The sequence below is a fragment of the Prenolepis imparis genome, unplaced genomic scaffold (assembly GCF_030444845.1).
Source record: "Prenolepis imparis isolate NDT839.2.m4 unplaced genomic scaffold, iyPreImpa1.0 SCAF_4, whole genome shotgun sequence".
Lineage (NCBI taxonomy): Eukaryota > Metazoa > Arthropoda > Insecta > Hymenoptera > Formicidae > Prenolepis > Prenolepis imparis.
This window is the reverse complement of record NW_028141162.1, coordinates 5460219-5475611: the sequence shown is the minus strand read 5'-3', so window position 1 is coordinate 5475611 and position 15393 is coordinate 5460219. Positions and strand designations below refer to the sequence as shown.

Sequence of the window (15393 nt, the reverse complement as noted above, 5' to 3'; positions counted from 1 at the left end):
TATGGCAATAAATATTATTTTGCAGGAAAGAGGCAGAGAGAATAATTAAAATAATATTTTGTAGAATAAATTTTTTCAGATATAATTATTGATAATTAATTCACTTTTCTCATGAATTTAATTTTTAGCGTTGAATATAATCTTTCTTGCGAATATATATCGGGATACGCGCGAATACAAAGCGCTTCTAATTCCGGCCATTCATCTAATTCACGGTCGTGAACTTGTGCTCACGCATCGCGCATGTACATCCGTTATGCGGATGTACATACATACATACATACATACATGCGTGTAAAAAAAATGCATGCGCGCGAGCGAGCGAACGCTCGGCTCGAGTTATTATAAATTCCCGTGCGTAATTCGCCATGTCATTGACCCATTTTCGATTACTGATATCGAAAATGTGATTCGGAGGGCTTATCAGCGTTCGCGCGTGCAGCTCTCGCGCAATAATGTATGCATTCGTTTTTTTTTTCTCGTGCCTCGACGACTTATTGCAGCTGTCCCCAAAAAGAGTTCGTTATCGCGGATGGTGTTAACTAACTTCTGCCCCTCTCTCGTCCGGCGACTCTCATCGGGATCTCCCCCGCAAAGGTTAACACGGTCTAACTGAGCCTCCTCTAATGATCTGATAAGGGCCAACGTAGAGGTGTCGCGCGCTTTCGTAACTCTTGGTCGTTCGCCTTGTAATACTAACTAACTAGTCCTTGAAGCTTCACCTCCGCACATGTCTAACGTCTGACTTTTTTTTTCCCCCCAACAGTCCGCGGATTGGCTCGATTAGAGTGTGACGTCGTGACGAAATTCAGATACCGAATTGAAAGAGAGGAATACGCGCGCACTATATATTGCATCGTAACAGCCTAATGATTACAGCAACTCGAGGCCGTGTTCTAAAATCGAAGGAGATATATTTAGAAACCGATTTCAAGCTGCGCGCTAACATTGTGCGGAGAATAGAAAAAAAAATCATATATCATCAAATATCATCTTTTTTTTTTACTATTCTCTTGATAGCGGAATATCACGATAATATCTCGGTCGCGTGATTCCTTCTTCTCTAATAGCGACTTCTTTCTATCTTCCTACCGTAACAAAGCCGCGGATGAATCGCCGCGCAGTTCCGCGTTAGCGGCCGGATTACATGTTTGTAATAAAAATAGCAGCGGAGAAGACCACGCGCGCACAACACACTCGGTTCAGCCGAGAAGATCACCGACCACCCGGCTGAAAGGCCAGCGAGAAAAGGATATGTATATGCCAGATCAGCAATAGTCACCAACATATTTTCTTCAAGGTTTTTTCTTTTAATAACTAATTTATTAAATTAATTTGTATTCTTGCGTTCAAAATTTGTATAACATTGAGCAGAATCTCCGATAAACAAACGATCAAAGTCCAGGTACTTACTTATATAACCGAATTGTTAAAATGTTTACGGCAACGTGCCGGCATCACTTAAGCTGGCCATTCACATGGTGCATTCACCCAAAATGCCGAGGGGGATAAACTTTCGCACAACGACGCAGAAACGCGAGGACGAGGGGAGGATGACCCTAGGTAGAGAGGCAAAGTCAATGGCCGGCATCCTGTTGCATCAGAGCGCGGGCTCTAGCTAGCCTTGACTCCAGGAAGTGTATTTTTGCCATGAGCGGCGGAGTTTGCGAACGCTATATACGCGTTCGTTCACTCGCCATACGCGTTCCTCTTCCTTTGTTCTCTTTCTCTTTCTCTTTCTCTGCGAGTTTATCCCCCTCGAGGTCCTCGGTTACGCATCGAGGCTCTCGAATTGCGATATACTATATCGCCTTGCATTCAGCCGACGTGCGGTGACGCGTACGCAAGAATAATGCGTTGACGCACGATAGAGTCGTCTCGGGATCGCCTCGGTCTCGAGAGATAGTGCTCTCTCTCTCTCTCTCTCTTTCTCTCTTTCTCTCGATAGGTCCCGCGAGTGATATTTTTGATAACTTGATTATCCCAGAGTCGGCTACACGAATTAATCCCCAGAATTTGCGGCGAGATATCGGGAATCTCCGTTTCGTCTCTCTCCTTCAACTCGTAATTGCTTTTTATCTTTATGTTTTCGAATTCTTATATATAGAGTTTACAAGCAACCGCTAATTACAAGATTTCGTTTTTGCAATTAATTTCGTACGTGATTCATTTTTTTCGAAACGGTAATGCAATCTCGCAGTAACATTTCCTATCGCCGAGATATGTCGGCATTCTTCGTGCACCGGTGCACTTAATCTAACGAGTTTACTGATGCGCTCATTGGCATGTTTCATTCATATACGAGAAAGCAGAAAAAATATATGTGCGAAGAGAGAGCAATTGGACCGTTAAAGTTTAGTACTGGAACGCGCGCTGTCAATTCGACCACGTGAATCGTTAATTCTGGAAATAACGCAGACTTTTACGACCTCGCTGTTATTTATACCGTGCAAATTTCTCCGTGAAAATCTCGACATTTCTGTTACGAGTTGCCGGAAATATTTCGAAGATCTTTCATACTTGATTTCCCGATTTCATCTATTTTTTCTGTTTTATTTAAATACATTGGCATATTTCTCTCTTGCATCGACATTTCGATATTTATTATAAACTTTAAAAAACAGTGAATCGTGTCGACAGGCGTATCCGTCGTATGACCGCAAACAGTATCCGCCGCAAAAACGGATGCAATATTAAATATCTCGCGATATCATACCGGAAGTACATGGTTTTAAATATAAATCTGTCTCTTTCTTGCTCTCTCTCTCTCTCTCTCTCTCTCTCTTTCAAGGGATTGCATCGTTCGATCGTTCAGGAAACATTTAACTGCCTGCACGTGGATGCACCTATAAGAGACATTGGACACGCACTAATGCGTGCCGGCTTTTCGTTCGGGTTGCAACACTCGGCGAAGCGCAGTCACGACGATCCAATTTCCTCTCAAGAACGGATCTTTTTAGAGTTTGACTAGATAACATATTACTCGAAAAAATGAGGCCGCTGCCTTATCGCGCTGCACCAGGTCTACTGACCTAGAAACCCGCTGATCCAAATCGCTTTGAGTGAATGCCTGAGACAATCGTAACTCTTGCGCGTAGCATATTATTTTATTTAGAAATTAATCTATACACAATTGAGAGTGGCTCAATTGTGTTTGAAAAACGTGACGTTTTAAAATTTCTTATGTTAAAAATCTTTGAATAAAACTTAGAAATAATATTTTCAAGTATACGATGAATGTTGAATAAAACTGTGTTTTCATGAGATAGATTTCTTAATAAAATTTTCCGAAAATTTCTTGCTTTATAATATTTTTTGTAAATGTTGACTCATTTGATTGCACATACAAATAATCACCAAATAATTAAAATTGTAGTAAATCAATGAAATGTCATTTTTAAAGACCCGAGATCTCCCGGAGAGGTACCTTGATTTATATTGTCGCTTAGACACGACGCACAAGAGATAAGTGTTATATTCAAGGTAAACCATGACACGCGCGTATATCGTAATATTTCACGGCGGAGCGACTATGCGAGCACTTCTCGCACCTAAGATAATCCTATAATTCTAGAAGATAGAGTCGTGGTTAGGTCACACAAACACACGCACGCACAAATACGACCTAGGACACACGAACGGTAAATGTGTGCCGTTTCTAACGCACGTGTATCTGTCATCTTGCAGCGCGGATACAATAACGGTGCGTATACGATGCGCGACACGCATAATACACGAGCGCAATGTATGCATTGGAATTCTAATGAAAACCGATAAATCGTAATGTGACGTGTACTATTTTACAGCAAGAATACTTGTAATAATAAGCGAGACAACGCGCGCCTTTATCGCTCTAACGTTAAAGAGTCGCTGACACGCGCGCGCGTTCCGGAGCGTTTGATGCTCACAATCAGATAGTACATAAGAGCGGAGAGATTTATGGCTTCCTAATCCTAAATTCGACGTGCTGGTTGTAAAGTTCGTCAGATATCGTAGCGAGTCACGGACGTGCGATCGCGCACGCATATACACACGCGTTGCGTGCCGATTCGAATAGTATACCGATAGCGTACCGAGGGGCCTGTATATATCGGCGCCTCATCTACGTTTCGATCGATATCCGGTGTTCGACAGAGAAAGAGAGGGAGCGGTTACCTTGGAGCAGCTTTTGTGGTTTCACGCTAATACTCTATCTCGGATCGATAAAGAACGGGATAATCGCACTGGGTGACATCGATTTACGAGGAGATTGACGCTAATGAGCGCGCGTAGGCGATTGCGCGTTTTTTCTTCGCAAACGGAGTATTATATACTACTTATATCCCAACTTTTGTGCTTCCTCTTAGCGCCTCAATTTGAGGCATCCGCGTGCTAATCCTCGGCAAATAGTATCGCGTACCTGTGTTTTGATTTTGACAATATTGTTGACATGAAACCGCTACATACACGTACATATAGCTGCTCCACTTATAGAATTTTAATTTGACATTTCATTATACTCTATATTATACGATTATTACTCATCCAACTCGCGAGATCAATATAATTTTTTTTCTTTACAAAATGTGGCTTCGTTCTGTCTCGATACAAAATACATTAGAAAATAAAAGTTGAAAGCAATCATCTTCTATTTATATTTAACTATGTTTTGGAAGAACGTAAGTATGTCATAAAATTTGCAAAAATTATCATATAAAAATCGAATAAAAATCAATCGATGAATATTATTTTCTATTTCTATTTATCTCTTTACTTATCTTTTACTTGGATTGCGATCAAGAGTTTCATATCGGTTTCCATCGCGGCGCCGACTTGCATGTACCGAGAGGAGCACGAGGAGGAGAGGAGGACGGTTAGATCTAACTGTATAACCGAGACCTACTTTCCGGGCTTCCTATACGGCTAGATACAAACACGCACATTGTTAATGCACGCATTTACGCGCATGCGTACGTCCATGAACCCTCGATAGTTGCTCAACGCGCTTCTTCTTGGCGTTACGATTTGACGTTCCTTTCCCCGACTCTCGTCCTTGAACCCTTCCCACTCGTCGAGTTTTCTCTGCCCTTTCGAGAAGAATTTTATGGCTTCTTATCTTATGGTTTCTCAGCGCGATATTCAAGGATAGAATCAAACATGTAAGCGTCAATCCTTGTAAACGAGCATACATGTATAAAATATATGTATATACATGCATCTTTATTTCGATTTACTGTATGAAAAGGAAGGGAGAGGTTGTACAAAATCGTCGAAAAAGAGATTGGGGATCGCGTGTCTGTTCGGTCGGTGAATCTCGTGAAACTCCTCATCGATCTCTCTCTTTCTCTCCACGCGAGCTTCAGCAGCGGTCGCAGTTTTCGTAAATTAGGACACGCGCAACGTACGCGAGGTGAAAGCGTTAGACGCGAGGATTGGATAACGGGTCGTCTCCGAGCGGGGATATAGCATGCCGGGTCGGTTGCACACACGGTGGAATTAATATCGATGTTGATAAAAACGTGAGGAGAGTCTCGGAAGTGTCAGCCCGAGGAAGGGAGAGCGAAGGTTATCGCGAATCGATACCGATGAACTTTAACTTTTGTTCGATTTCATCAGACTTTGATCGTTTTCGGCCATCTGTCGAGAAAAATAGCCTGACCGACGAGAAAAGTAAATAGCCGGTTCGCGAATATCCGAAAATTAATTGTCAATCTTGCTTTCAATATTCAATCGCATAATCGGCAAGTATTCAGAATTCTTCGATAAACGTTTAAACTTTTGGAAATTAAAAATTGTAACAACGAAAAAACTATGTGCACTTGATTGTCCTCTCCAAGTTCGTATATGTCGCATAAACTGCAACAGATAATCCAGTACTATCGCTTTTTTATGCGGTATATACTTATCCGGTTTGTATGTCGAATAGATATCGGACCAGTGCCATGATAAATTACAGTGTTTATTCGACGCGGTGTTTCACTCGCCTGATGTTTTGCCGATTATGTACTGCACGTGCATATTAAAACTGTTTATCCTTATCAATTGCGACGAATGTAATCTAATGACGGCATATAAATATAAATGGCGATATTATGATATAGACCGAAAGCATTTTTCTCGACGTAATCTTGTTGTCTTTTTAACGCATATATAATTTTGGAAAATAATAACGAAAGACTTAAAAAAATGACAAGCATCCAGAAATATCTTCATAATTAAAAATGTCACATTTCAAAGTTAATATTACTTTAATTCTCCTGACGGATAGTATAGTCATCGTAATTGCATTGAAAGATTCGAGGATAATCGGACCTTCGGCAAGCTGGCGACGCTACTCCATCAATCTAAATAATAATCACGAAGACCGTTATAGAAAAAAAAAGACTCATGCGGCAAGTGGCGAAACAAGCAGTCAATTAACTTGACTGGTACTCTCGTATTCATATATCGTTGAGCGATCTTGCCTTTATATACGCTGCACTTTTAACGAAACATATATGTGTAGAATCTTTAAATAAATAAATAAATAACTGTATATATAATATATGCGTTATCATCTTACATTAGTTGGTTACGTCGAAAAACGGAGTAGGAGCGTTGCCGAAAGTTGCACATTCTTGTTTATTCAGCAGGAACGATAAAGAAGTAAATATCTAGTTTCATAGGCTGGTAGCCTCGTTATCACGCACTTCCACTGATAAATCCTTGCGCATTTTATTGACGTCGCGAAACTCCGGATATTTGCCAATAGAGAGAGAGAGATACATAAAAATCAATATATATCGCGCAATGCACTTATCGCGCACATAGATTACAATATAATGCATGTTTACTCTTGTACTTTCTTGAACTTCACGAAAACTTTCGCGCGCCACGAATTTCGAATTTCCCCCGTATCATCCTTTATTCGTACCGATTTTTCCGCGACATTTTCATACTTTTTCGCACGTAAAAATCGCGCACTCGCCTGGCGAATTTCTCGCATGAGAAATCCTAGAACGAGCGCGTTGCACCGCTGCTCGATGCGAACTGCGGTTTCGCGCTGCTGACGACCCGCAAGAGTCGGCCGCTGCATTCGTCGTGTCGGTGGGGAAGGCATCGCACACAGAAATTCGCATGTGTGCATGTGCACGTGTGTTAATATATGTGTGTGTATGCGTGTGAGTGTGCATGCTGCATTTGGACACCGTGCCTCGCCGAGATTCGCGCCGTGCATACCGGCTGATTCTCGATTGGCCGGCCACCGGGGGTAGGGGGCCGTTCCAATCATCTACCCTTGCACTTCTTCTCCTATGCAGCCGCCAACTCGTACCACTCGCCGCCAAAGTGGTGGCATGCGAATGCAACGCGGCCGGGCCGGCCCTTTCGCGTAAGGAGTCACGGCTCGCGTATGGTCGGACGCGATTTGTAAAGCGCGAAATTAATCGAGAAACGAGATTTGTAATCGGGTTTTTTTTTGTCACGCTGTATAAACGAGTATTTTATTTTTATAATTTATAATTTATATCATCGTCCATCGAATAATATATACCGGTTTACCTCTCGTGGATTTATTTCCAGCAACGTTCACATATATCATATCATATTTTATTTCTACTGATAAGCTTTTTTATTAATTGTTTACTATATAAATCTTTACATAAAATATTCTAAATTTATAAAATTGCGAATTAAAATTCCGTTAGCGAGAGAAAGAGAAAGAAAGAAAAAAAAGAGAGGAAGACCACTTAATAATCATAAACACGGCGGCCCGTTAGAAAACAAGTCAAGATTGTCGTCCAACTCTCGAACATAAGAGAAAAATCAATTTGCAATATTACGCAAGAACTTGTCGTCACATTTGATCGCCGTTTGTGTAATGCACGGCATTTATATTGAAAAATAATCGGGCATCGAGTTAATTTACGTCACTGCGTCAAATTGATGGCCGTCGATTACGGTGCCGTATTAATTGCAACGCGTCAACACAGTCGATCTCGAACGTATCTGAAAGCGGCGTTCGAACGAATAACGGTGAAAAGTCTTTTAGATGTTCGCCGGCATTTGAAATCATGTCGAAAAGTGAAAGTTCCACGTCCTCTCCTACACGCATGGGACGCTCGTTTAAAGATTTCGATTTGACATATTGGTAATTGCAACGCGACATCTCCGAAATATTACGGGTGCACGCAGTGTCAATAAAGACACGCTTCTTTTTTCTTTTTGCGCGTTCAAGCATCGACCTTCTGCCTGCATAAGTGAGACCAAGGAGTCAAGGTCTTGGAATAGTCAGCCGAATTCTTTGAATTCCTTGAGCTCAGCTTTTATTTCGATTATCGCGTCACGCTTATGTATAATTATATTCTTTGAAATATTCGATAATTATTGTCGGCCACAAAGTGCGCGTTTTCCGACTCATATTTTAAAGGATTATTTCGATGAGAAGTCCATTCGTAATGTCGCAAGGAGATATACGAGCAGATCTTACGTATAAAGAGAAGGATATATGTGTCGTATTTAAGGAACTTACCCTCGCAGAAGAGGGTGACATCTGTGAGACTCTCGCTTTTGAATAAGTTCGAGAACGTCGTTGCTAGGTTGCTGCCGAAACTGTTCCACTTGAGGTAGAATTGCTGAGAGTCAGCCATGATGCCACCCTTAGACTCAACTCCGTGACCTTCACCGCTCCTCTCGCAGCCACCTTCCAATGGGTATTTACCTTCTTGATCGCGCTCGTGCCCAATTGCTCGTCCAGCTACGCAGAAAGCAGACAGTCTCGATTATCGACCGATCTCTCTTTTGCCATAGAAAATAGAGAATATGTGCGTGGTTGTTAAAAGGCGTAAATTAAGGAACATATTGCGAAAGCGATGTTATCGTTCGAATAAGAGTCACCAAAAATATCGATAAAGTTAGTTTCGAAAATTGATAAACATGGAGAAAATGTCTCGCATTTCTGAAAAGTTCATATCTCTGCGAAAGGGCTTTTCCGATAGTTGGAGTATTATTTGACGTTGTATGGACGCTGTCAAGTTTGTAGTACTATACCCGGGGAATTGGTCCCCGTGAATGAACGACGAAATATCAGATCGCACTGTTGTCACTCCAGCCTGAATGTTGAATGTTGATAACCTCGAGATACGGAGATACCTCGTATAAACGCGGCATACCTCTTTCGATTCACTGGCTCCGTGAGTGCGTAATATACGCGTTTTTTAGCGTGACAGAAAAAATTATCGGATACGCTCGGCCGCCTTTTCGTACGCCGAAGTCGCGGGTGTCCGCTCGAGGAATCGAATACAAATAATAATAATTCCAGTCCGAAAGAATACGCGAGTTTCAATGTACTCGTAACACAGTCACGAACCGCGAGCACCCGATGCCGGCTGCGTCATGTCAAAATTCCACCGCATTTCCGCGACGCCCGCGATAAAGCGCCGGACGCGAGAGAAGAGGAGAGATCTTACCGGTGTCAGGGGCGTGTCAACGCGAGTGCGAGCGATATCGCTCCGACTCTTCATTCACCCCGACCTCGATAGGATACGATCTTTAACAACAGCCGGTTGTTGACAGCTGCGCTACTCCAAAATGCGCACTTGCGTCTCTGCGTTTCGCGGCCCTTTGGACACCGGCAATTTCAAGAGAGAAAAGAGAAGAAGTTACAGAGTTCGACACCACGTGTCCTCTGCGCGGCGCATGATTCAAAGCAATGTGTATATCCACCGAAAGAAATATCCGATCGCGAGAGCCGATCGGGCTCGCTGTCACCAAAACGTGCCGTTCAAGAACGCGCACGAGAAAGTAGTCTTTTTTTTTCGGGTCTACTCCGTCCAGCTACGCACCGGTCGCACGAGTACTAGATAGACTGAGGACTATACGCACTCGCCGGCCGAATTTGAGTCACTACCGGCTTGCATCGCGCATCGGCACATGAACGAATCGCGCGTGACTGTCGTCGTTTGCGGTGCCGCCGGGCCCGGGTCGGAGCCGAAAAATCGCGCGGGCGCGAGCGAGAGGGAACGACGAGGTAGCGTGGCACCGCGAGACGGCAGGGGAGGAAGGAAGCGGACCGCTCGAGAGGGAGACGGGGAGGGCAGAGAGGGCGGGGGAGGATTGAGGGATCGCCGTCATCGTTGCTAGTGTATCGCCGAGAAAGAGCGTGAATATGGGTCATCGGTGGCGATGCAAATGCGGCTACGCGGAATAGAGCGCGCGCGCGTATTTGTGTGTGTGAATGGGGGGGAAGGAGAATTTCGGCGTTCCCGGCACTCGGTGGTGGCGGTAACTCGAAATCATCAGGAGAAGGGGACCTGGATGGGCTGCCAGGGGGGACAGGGGATTGACGATTCGGCGGCTTCTCTTCTTCTTCCTCGGAGGGGTAGGGATCGGCGGGGCGATTGCTTGAGGCTAGAAGTTTCGGCTCTCTTGCGCGGTCCTCCTCAGCGTTTCCCCACCCCCCTTCCTATGTTTTTTTTTCGCCTCTACGAACTGGAGAACTCTTTTGCTCTCGCGCATTCTCTCTTGTTCTGTCTCATTTTCGAGTATTATCCCTCCCTTCTTTCTTCTTCGTTCACTTAACGCTTCTATGGCCACACGTTTCACTTGATGATCGCAATGCTCGCGAGCATCATCTATCTTCGTTTAACTTTCAATGAGGAACAAAACAAGGATGAAATGATCCCACGAGAGTTGCAATCACCAAGTGGAACGTAGCCTGAGATATCGCGCGTCCCTACCGCGTTGTGTCATCCAACGTGTACCAGAGTCGCATCGCGAGCATCCGATGCGTTTTACGAATCGCGTAGAAAAAGGAAATCCTTGAGCGTGCAGCGCAGCGACCTTGATGAGCATGTAAAATGCACAGGTTTGTAAATACCTTCGGTTTCGACAAAATTCGGCGCGGGTCCAATTCTTGCCGTCAAATTATTATTTGTGCTCCAAATATAGGCAAGAAACAGGCCCAAGAGATATATACATATATATACATCGCGTGTTGAGAAACTCGGTTCAAAAAAATCAGCGGTAACGACGCGATCGATGCCCATCGCTAGGAACCGCTGCGGCACGAAAAGCAAAGACGGAGGGGAATTTAGGCGTTGGAGGCGCCTCGAGTTGCGTGGCCCGGAACCGCGCGAAAGGAGAGAACGGTGATACAGAAGGAGGGAAGGGAGGAACAGCGGGGGAGGGAAAGAAGAAGGGAGATGTACGCATCACGGGGGGAAGAAGTGGGGTTCGCGGGCATTGCGTGGTGGCAAAACGCACGCTGATCGGGGGAGGGGACCAGGGAGGATCCGAGAGGGAGCCTCAAGGTCGCCACGGGGCCGCACGCGCGCCACACAACCACGCGCACAAGCAAAACACACGCGTATTCTGCGCACGCACACATACATACATACAGCACTGCACACACGGGCGTGTGCACGCACGCGCGCGCGCGCGCACGTCCACCAGCGTCGTAATTCGGCGCTCTTATGGCGGCGGTATTATGTCATCGCGTTCGTTGCGTCGGAAAAACAGAGCCTCCTCTCAATCGGATTTCTCGAAAATATATATACGAGAAGGGATATGTGTGATATTTTATCGGCGACTTACTTCTTTTATCTGTTTTCACTCTATTCCGAGTACCCTTTCATTACAAAGAGGACACGCATCCGTCGTCTAACGCCACGTTTCTCGCTCACGTGCGTGGCATTTGTACCGGTGTGTAAAAGTTTTCGCAGAGATATATAAAAAAAATCGACGCAACGCGTAGACGAAAATAGATCCGACTTCGATCCTATAATACACGCGGAATGAGGAACCGCGGAGGGTTTCCGTGATCGCGCAAACTCGATATTCCGATATGACAATGGCTTATGCGGTCGGGCGATAAAAATTGATCTCCAGTCTTCGCGATTCCGCGGAAGGAAAAATTGGGCGACTCAATGAAATAAAAAAAAGGAAAGAAAGAGAGAGAGAACGGATATGGTTCTGAGGAACTTCGCCACGGGGTGGTATGGAAGTGGCTGAATATGGGCGACGGTATTGCCTAATAGCGAGGGCGAGCAATGGCGAGTATATGGAAAAGGATGGCGGTCGAGATGCCGAGTTAACGAAAACGAGAAACGAGAGGGGCAGGGAGGAGGAAAAAGAGAGAGAGAGAGAAGCCACCTATATGAAAATTGTCGTGGCTCGACGAGAAAAACAGGAACGGCGCCTGGCACGACGATGCCATTTTTCGTGAGGCGCCTTTTAGCAATAAGCGCGATCGTCGTCTTTGTTGATACTTAGAGAGGGAATGCCGCGTCGTCGCCGTCGAATCTTTTTTTCTTTCTTTCTTCCAGGAAGGAAACCGTATTAATGCGTTACAACGAATAACGGGCTTAGATTCGATTTGACAGGCCGCTCACAGGCAGTGCCGCTCTTGATACGCTCAATGCTTTCTTAAAGAACGCGCTAGCGCTTTTATACGAAGTACCGCCGTTATTATAATCAAATTAAAATGTATAGGAACAAATGCCAGTGATAACGTAATCGTAAATATTAAATGGAAATTTCTAATTTTAATTGTTGCAGGACGATTGCGTTTCGGAACGTTACATTGCAACGATATGACTGCACGTGTGCTTTCATTAAGCTAGCTTATCTGCCTAATCAAGCGAAATTTATGATAAACATGGCTCACATAGAGAAATGTAAATAAGAGGAAGACATTATCTCGCGCCAGTCTAAAACTGGCTCGTAAGTGACAGAAGCAAAATTGTAAAAATCACGATCTCCGTGAAGAGGAAGTTGCTTCGAGAAAACAGTCGATTCATCTCTACTAGGATCAACACAATATCCTGCCTCCGAGCAAAGAGACGGACCAGGAAAAAGGGAGAGATATCTGCATGAATCCATCCGAGGAAGTAGGTCCAAAGGGTTGGCTGTGCTGATGAAAATGCCAAGGTGAGAGCAAATATGTTTGACAGCGATAACAGAACGTTCACGGTTCGGGGAAAAGGAAGAGAGAGATATGTGCATTTTCAATTTCAAGAGCAAAAGATAACTCGCGTGGATTATCGAGATAATCCACTTCGATTTCATTTCATTACGAATTTCTAAATAGAGAAAGTATGTTGAAAGAATTAGTTTTTAAATCGCGCGAAGCGCTGCATTTATTATTTTAGGGGGAAAAAAACATGTAAGTCGCTAGCTTTTTCCATTATTATCTCCATTTGAATATGTGAATTTCTAATATTATTGAGGAAATCAGGAATGTATTTGTACGAAAGATTACGAGTTTTCGAAATATATCTCTCTCTTTCTCTCTTTCTGTGTAGGGTAGATAAATAATAATGTTACATCACTAATCAGAGCCGATACGTGATGGTAGCTAATTTGGAGGTCAATGTCTCCGAGACTAGTTTTAGATAACAGATTGCCGGCTGCAATGAAATATGTTTTAAAACGAAAGACCCGGGTTCTGCGAAAGAGAAAAAGCTTTTCGGCGCGCTTTCACCGACGAAAGTAAAACGACGCGATGTTTTTCTCGCGGAACGTCGCCATCGTGAATCCATTTCAATCAGGCGCGATGATGTAAGCGCATTTTTGCCGGTGACGAATAATCAAGGATCGGGCGTCGGTGATGTTGACGGGCGGTCTCGAGGGACGATCTGCGTGCAGTTTTGCAATTTTTTATCTCCCCGTTGTCTTTCACGCGCACATAAAATATCAGCAAATTTTGCGTTTGCGATAAAAGTTTCCACGCTCTACATTCGATATATTCGGACATTTAGATATTTTCTAAACCAAGAATCTCAATGAACGCGAGTGGAATTGCGGAATATTCAAATTTCGCGACACAAAAATGAAAAGAAGAAGAAAGCCTCACCGTAATTAAATTTTCATAAATCCTCGATGCAACATGTGTCCAGGGATGTTTTCTTCGCGACGATCGTACTCGTGATATCGTTCTTCGAGAAGGGAAATCGCACATCGAGAAACGAATTACTCGTGACTCACTCGCGGTGCGATTGACAGAGAAGAACAGGAGTGCAACAACCGCGGTTACTCTGGTCACGACAATCAACGCGGAGTCCACGGCGCGGATGTGCAATCAATGTCAATCATCTCGGGGGACAATATTGTCCTTCGTCACTTCGAGTGATGGAGAGCGCGAGAGCGTGAATGAGACGCCGAAAAACGCCCAGCGCGAAGCACGATCTGAATTGGACTGTTCTACGAGTTATGCCCGGCTCGTTCGACCTCTCTCTCTCTCTCTCTCTCTTTCTCTCACTCTTTCTTTCGCGGGTTCTTTCCCCCTTCTCTACCGCGCCGGCGGCCCTACGTTTTGGGCCGACACTTAAATAGTGTGCCCCTACTAGCGGACTTGGTCGTCACGAGCGAGCGACCGCGATGTCCGCCTCCGATGCACATCGTTCCCCGATCCGGAGGTGGAAACGAGCTTCCGGAATGCGACCCGTTCTCTTCTCTCGGGATCTTGGTCGTTCGCTAATTAAATGCACGCATCCCTCTCCTCGTTTTCCGATTAGTTGTTCGTTACGCTTGAAAAATGTATCAACGTACCCAAGTTAAAGCGAAGAGTGATAGTAAATTCGAAGAATTTACATTCCGAGATCTTACGACAAAAAGAAACGTGTTCTAATATAAATATCAAGATAGCTTTATTCGATAAGATTTCGAGCGAAGCAAAAGAATCTCGAAAATTGCCGCGGAAGTCGCATTGGCTTTTTCGTGCTCGGAGCGACGAAGGAGCAGTTTTTCTAGCCTCTGTAAAGCGAACGTGCGACGCAATAAATTTCCCAAATGGCGGGTCGTTAGCGGGAGGTTCCGCCCCGCGGGAGCGGGAATCCGGCGGGAACGTTGCGTTTTTTTCGAAGCCGCAGAGAGCAACATCGGGGGAGGGAAATTAGGTGGAAGAGAGATATAATATACGATCCCTTTTATGTGACAGCGCGAAATAAGCGGCGACTTCCGTGTCAAAGTACCGTTACTTGCACATGATGCACGTACGACGACGTGCTGCTATTGCTGCTGCACGTGCACGTACTTCGTCGGAGGTCGAAACAAAGGAAGCGTATAAAAATCACGGTATATGCACGTAATAATGGCCGACCGCGAGGATTAGCGCAAAATATCGTAATCTCGACGTTGAATCGGAATTGTTACGATGCTATACGGAGCATCGCAGGTGTAAAATTAAATTAACAAATTCCCCGAATTTTGTATGCGTATATATATCGTTTAATTGGAGTGGTAAGCTCCAGTAGAGCTTGCTTGTTTAAGTGTGGTATGAATTATATATATTTTCGAACTACACGCGAGAGAAACAAATATAGACATTAGAATTATATAATTTATACAGCAATTGTATCATGATTTTTACATTTTCAAATATAAAGCGATCATTATATATGCAACTCACATATAAGTCAAACTTCATACAAGTTCAAC

The 15393-nt window shown here is 44.2% G+C and overlaps 1 protein-coding gene and 1 long non-coding RNA gene across 5 annotated transcripts in view; one reads left to right on the top strand and one right to left on the bottom strand.

Annotated features, from left to right (window-relative positions):
- The window catches only part of LOC145934839 (uncharacterized), a 162625-nt gene extending 148855 nt beyond the window's left edge, over positions 1 to 13770 (top strand). Inside the window, exon 8 of the long non-coding RNA XR_014425116.1 lies at positions 12514 to 13770. This is a non-coding gene — a long non-coding RNA (uncharacterized LOC145934839). The remainder of the gene's footprint in view (positions 1 to 12513) is intronic.
- Chinmo (Chronologically inappropriate morphogenesis) overlaps positions 1 to 15393 on the bottom strand; it is a 54097-nt gene that overhangs the window by 31005 nt on the left and 7699 nt on the right. For 2 of the 4 annotated variants that reach the window (XM_083035615.1, XM_083035614.1), the window contains exon 2: positions 8489 to 8713. In XM_083035615.1, coding sequence (XP_082891741.1) covers positions 8489 to 8606 — 118 coding nt within the window. In that variant the 5' untranslated portion in view covers positions 8607 to 8713. Of the gene's footprint in view, positions 1 to 8488; positions 8714 to 9006; positions 9413 to 13810; positions 14166 to 15393 lie in introns of those variants that run through there. The other 2 variants (XM_083035617.1, XM_083035616.1) reach the window with 2 other exon arrangements.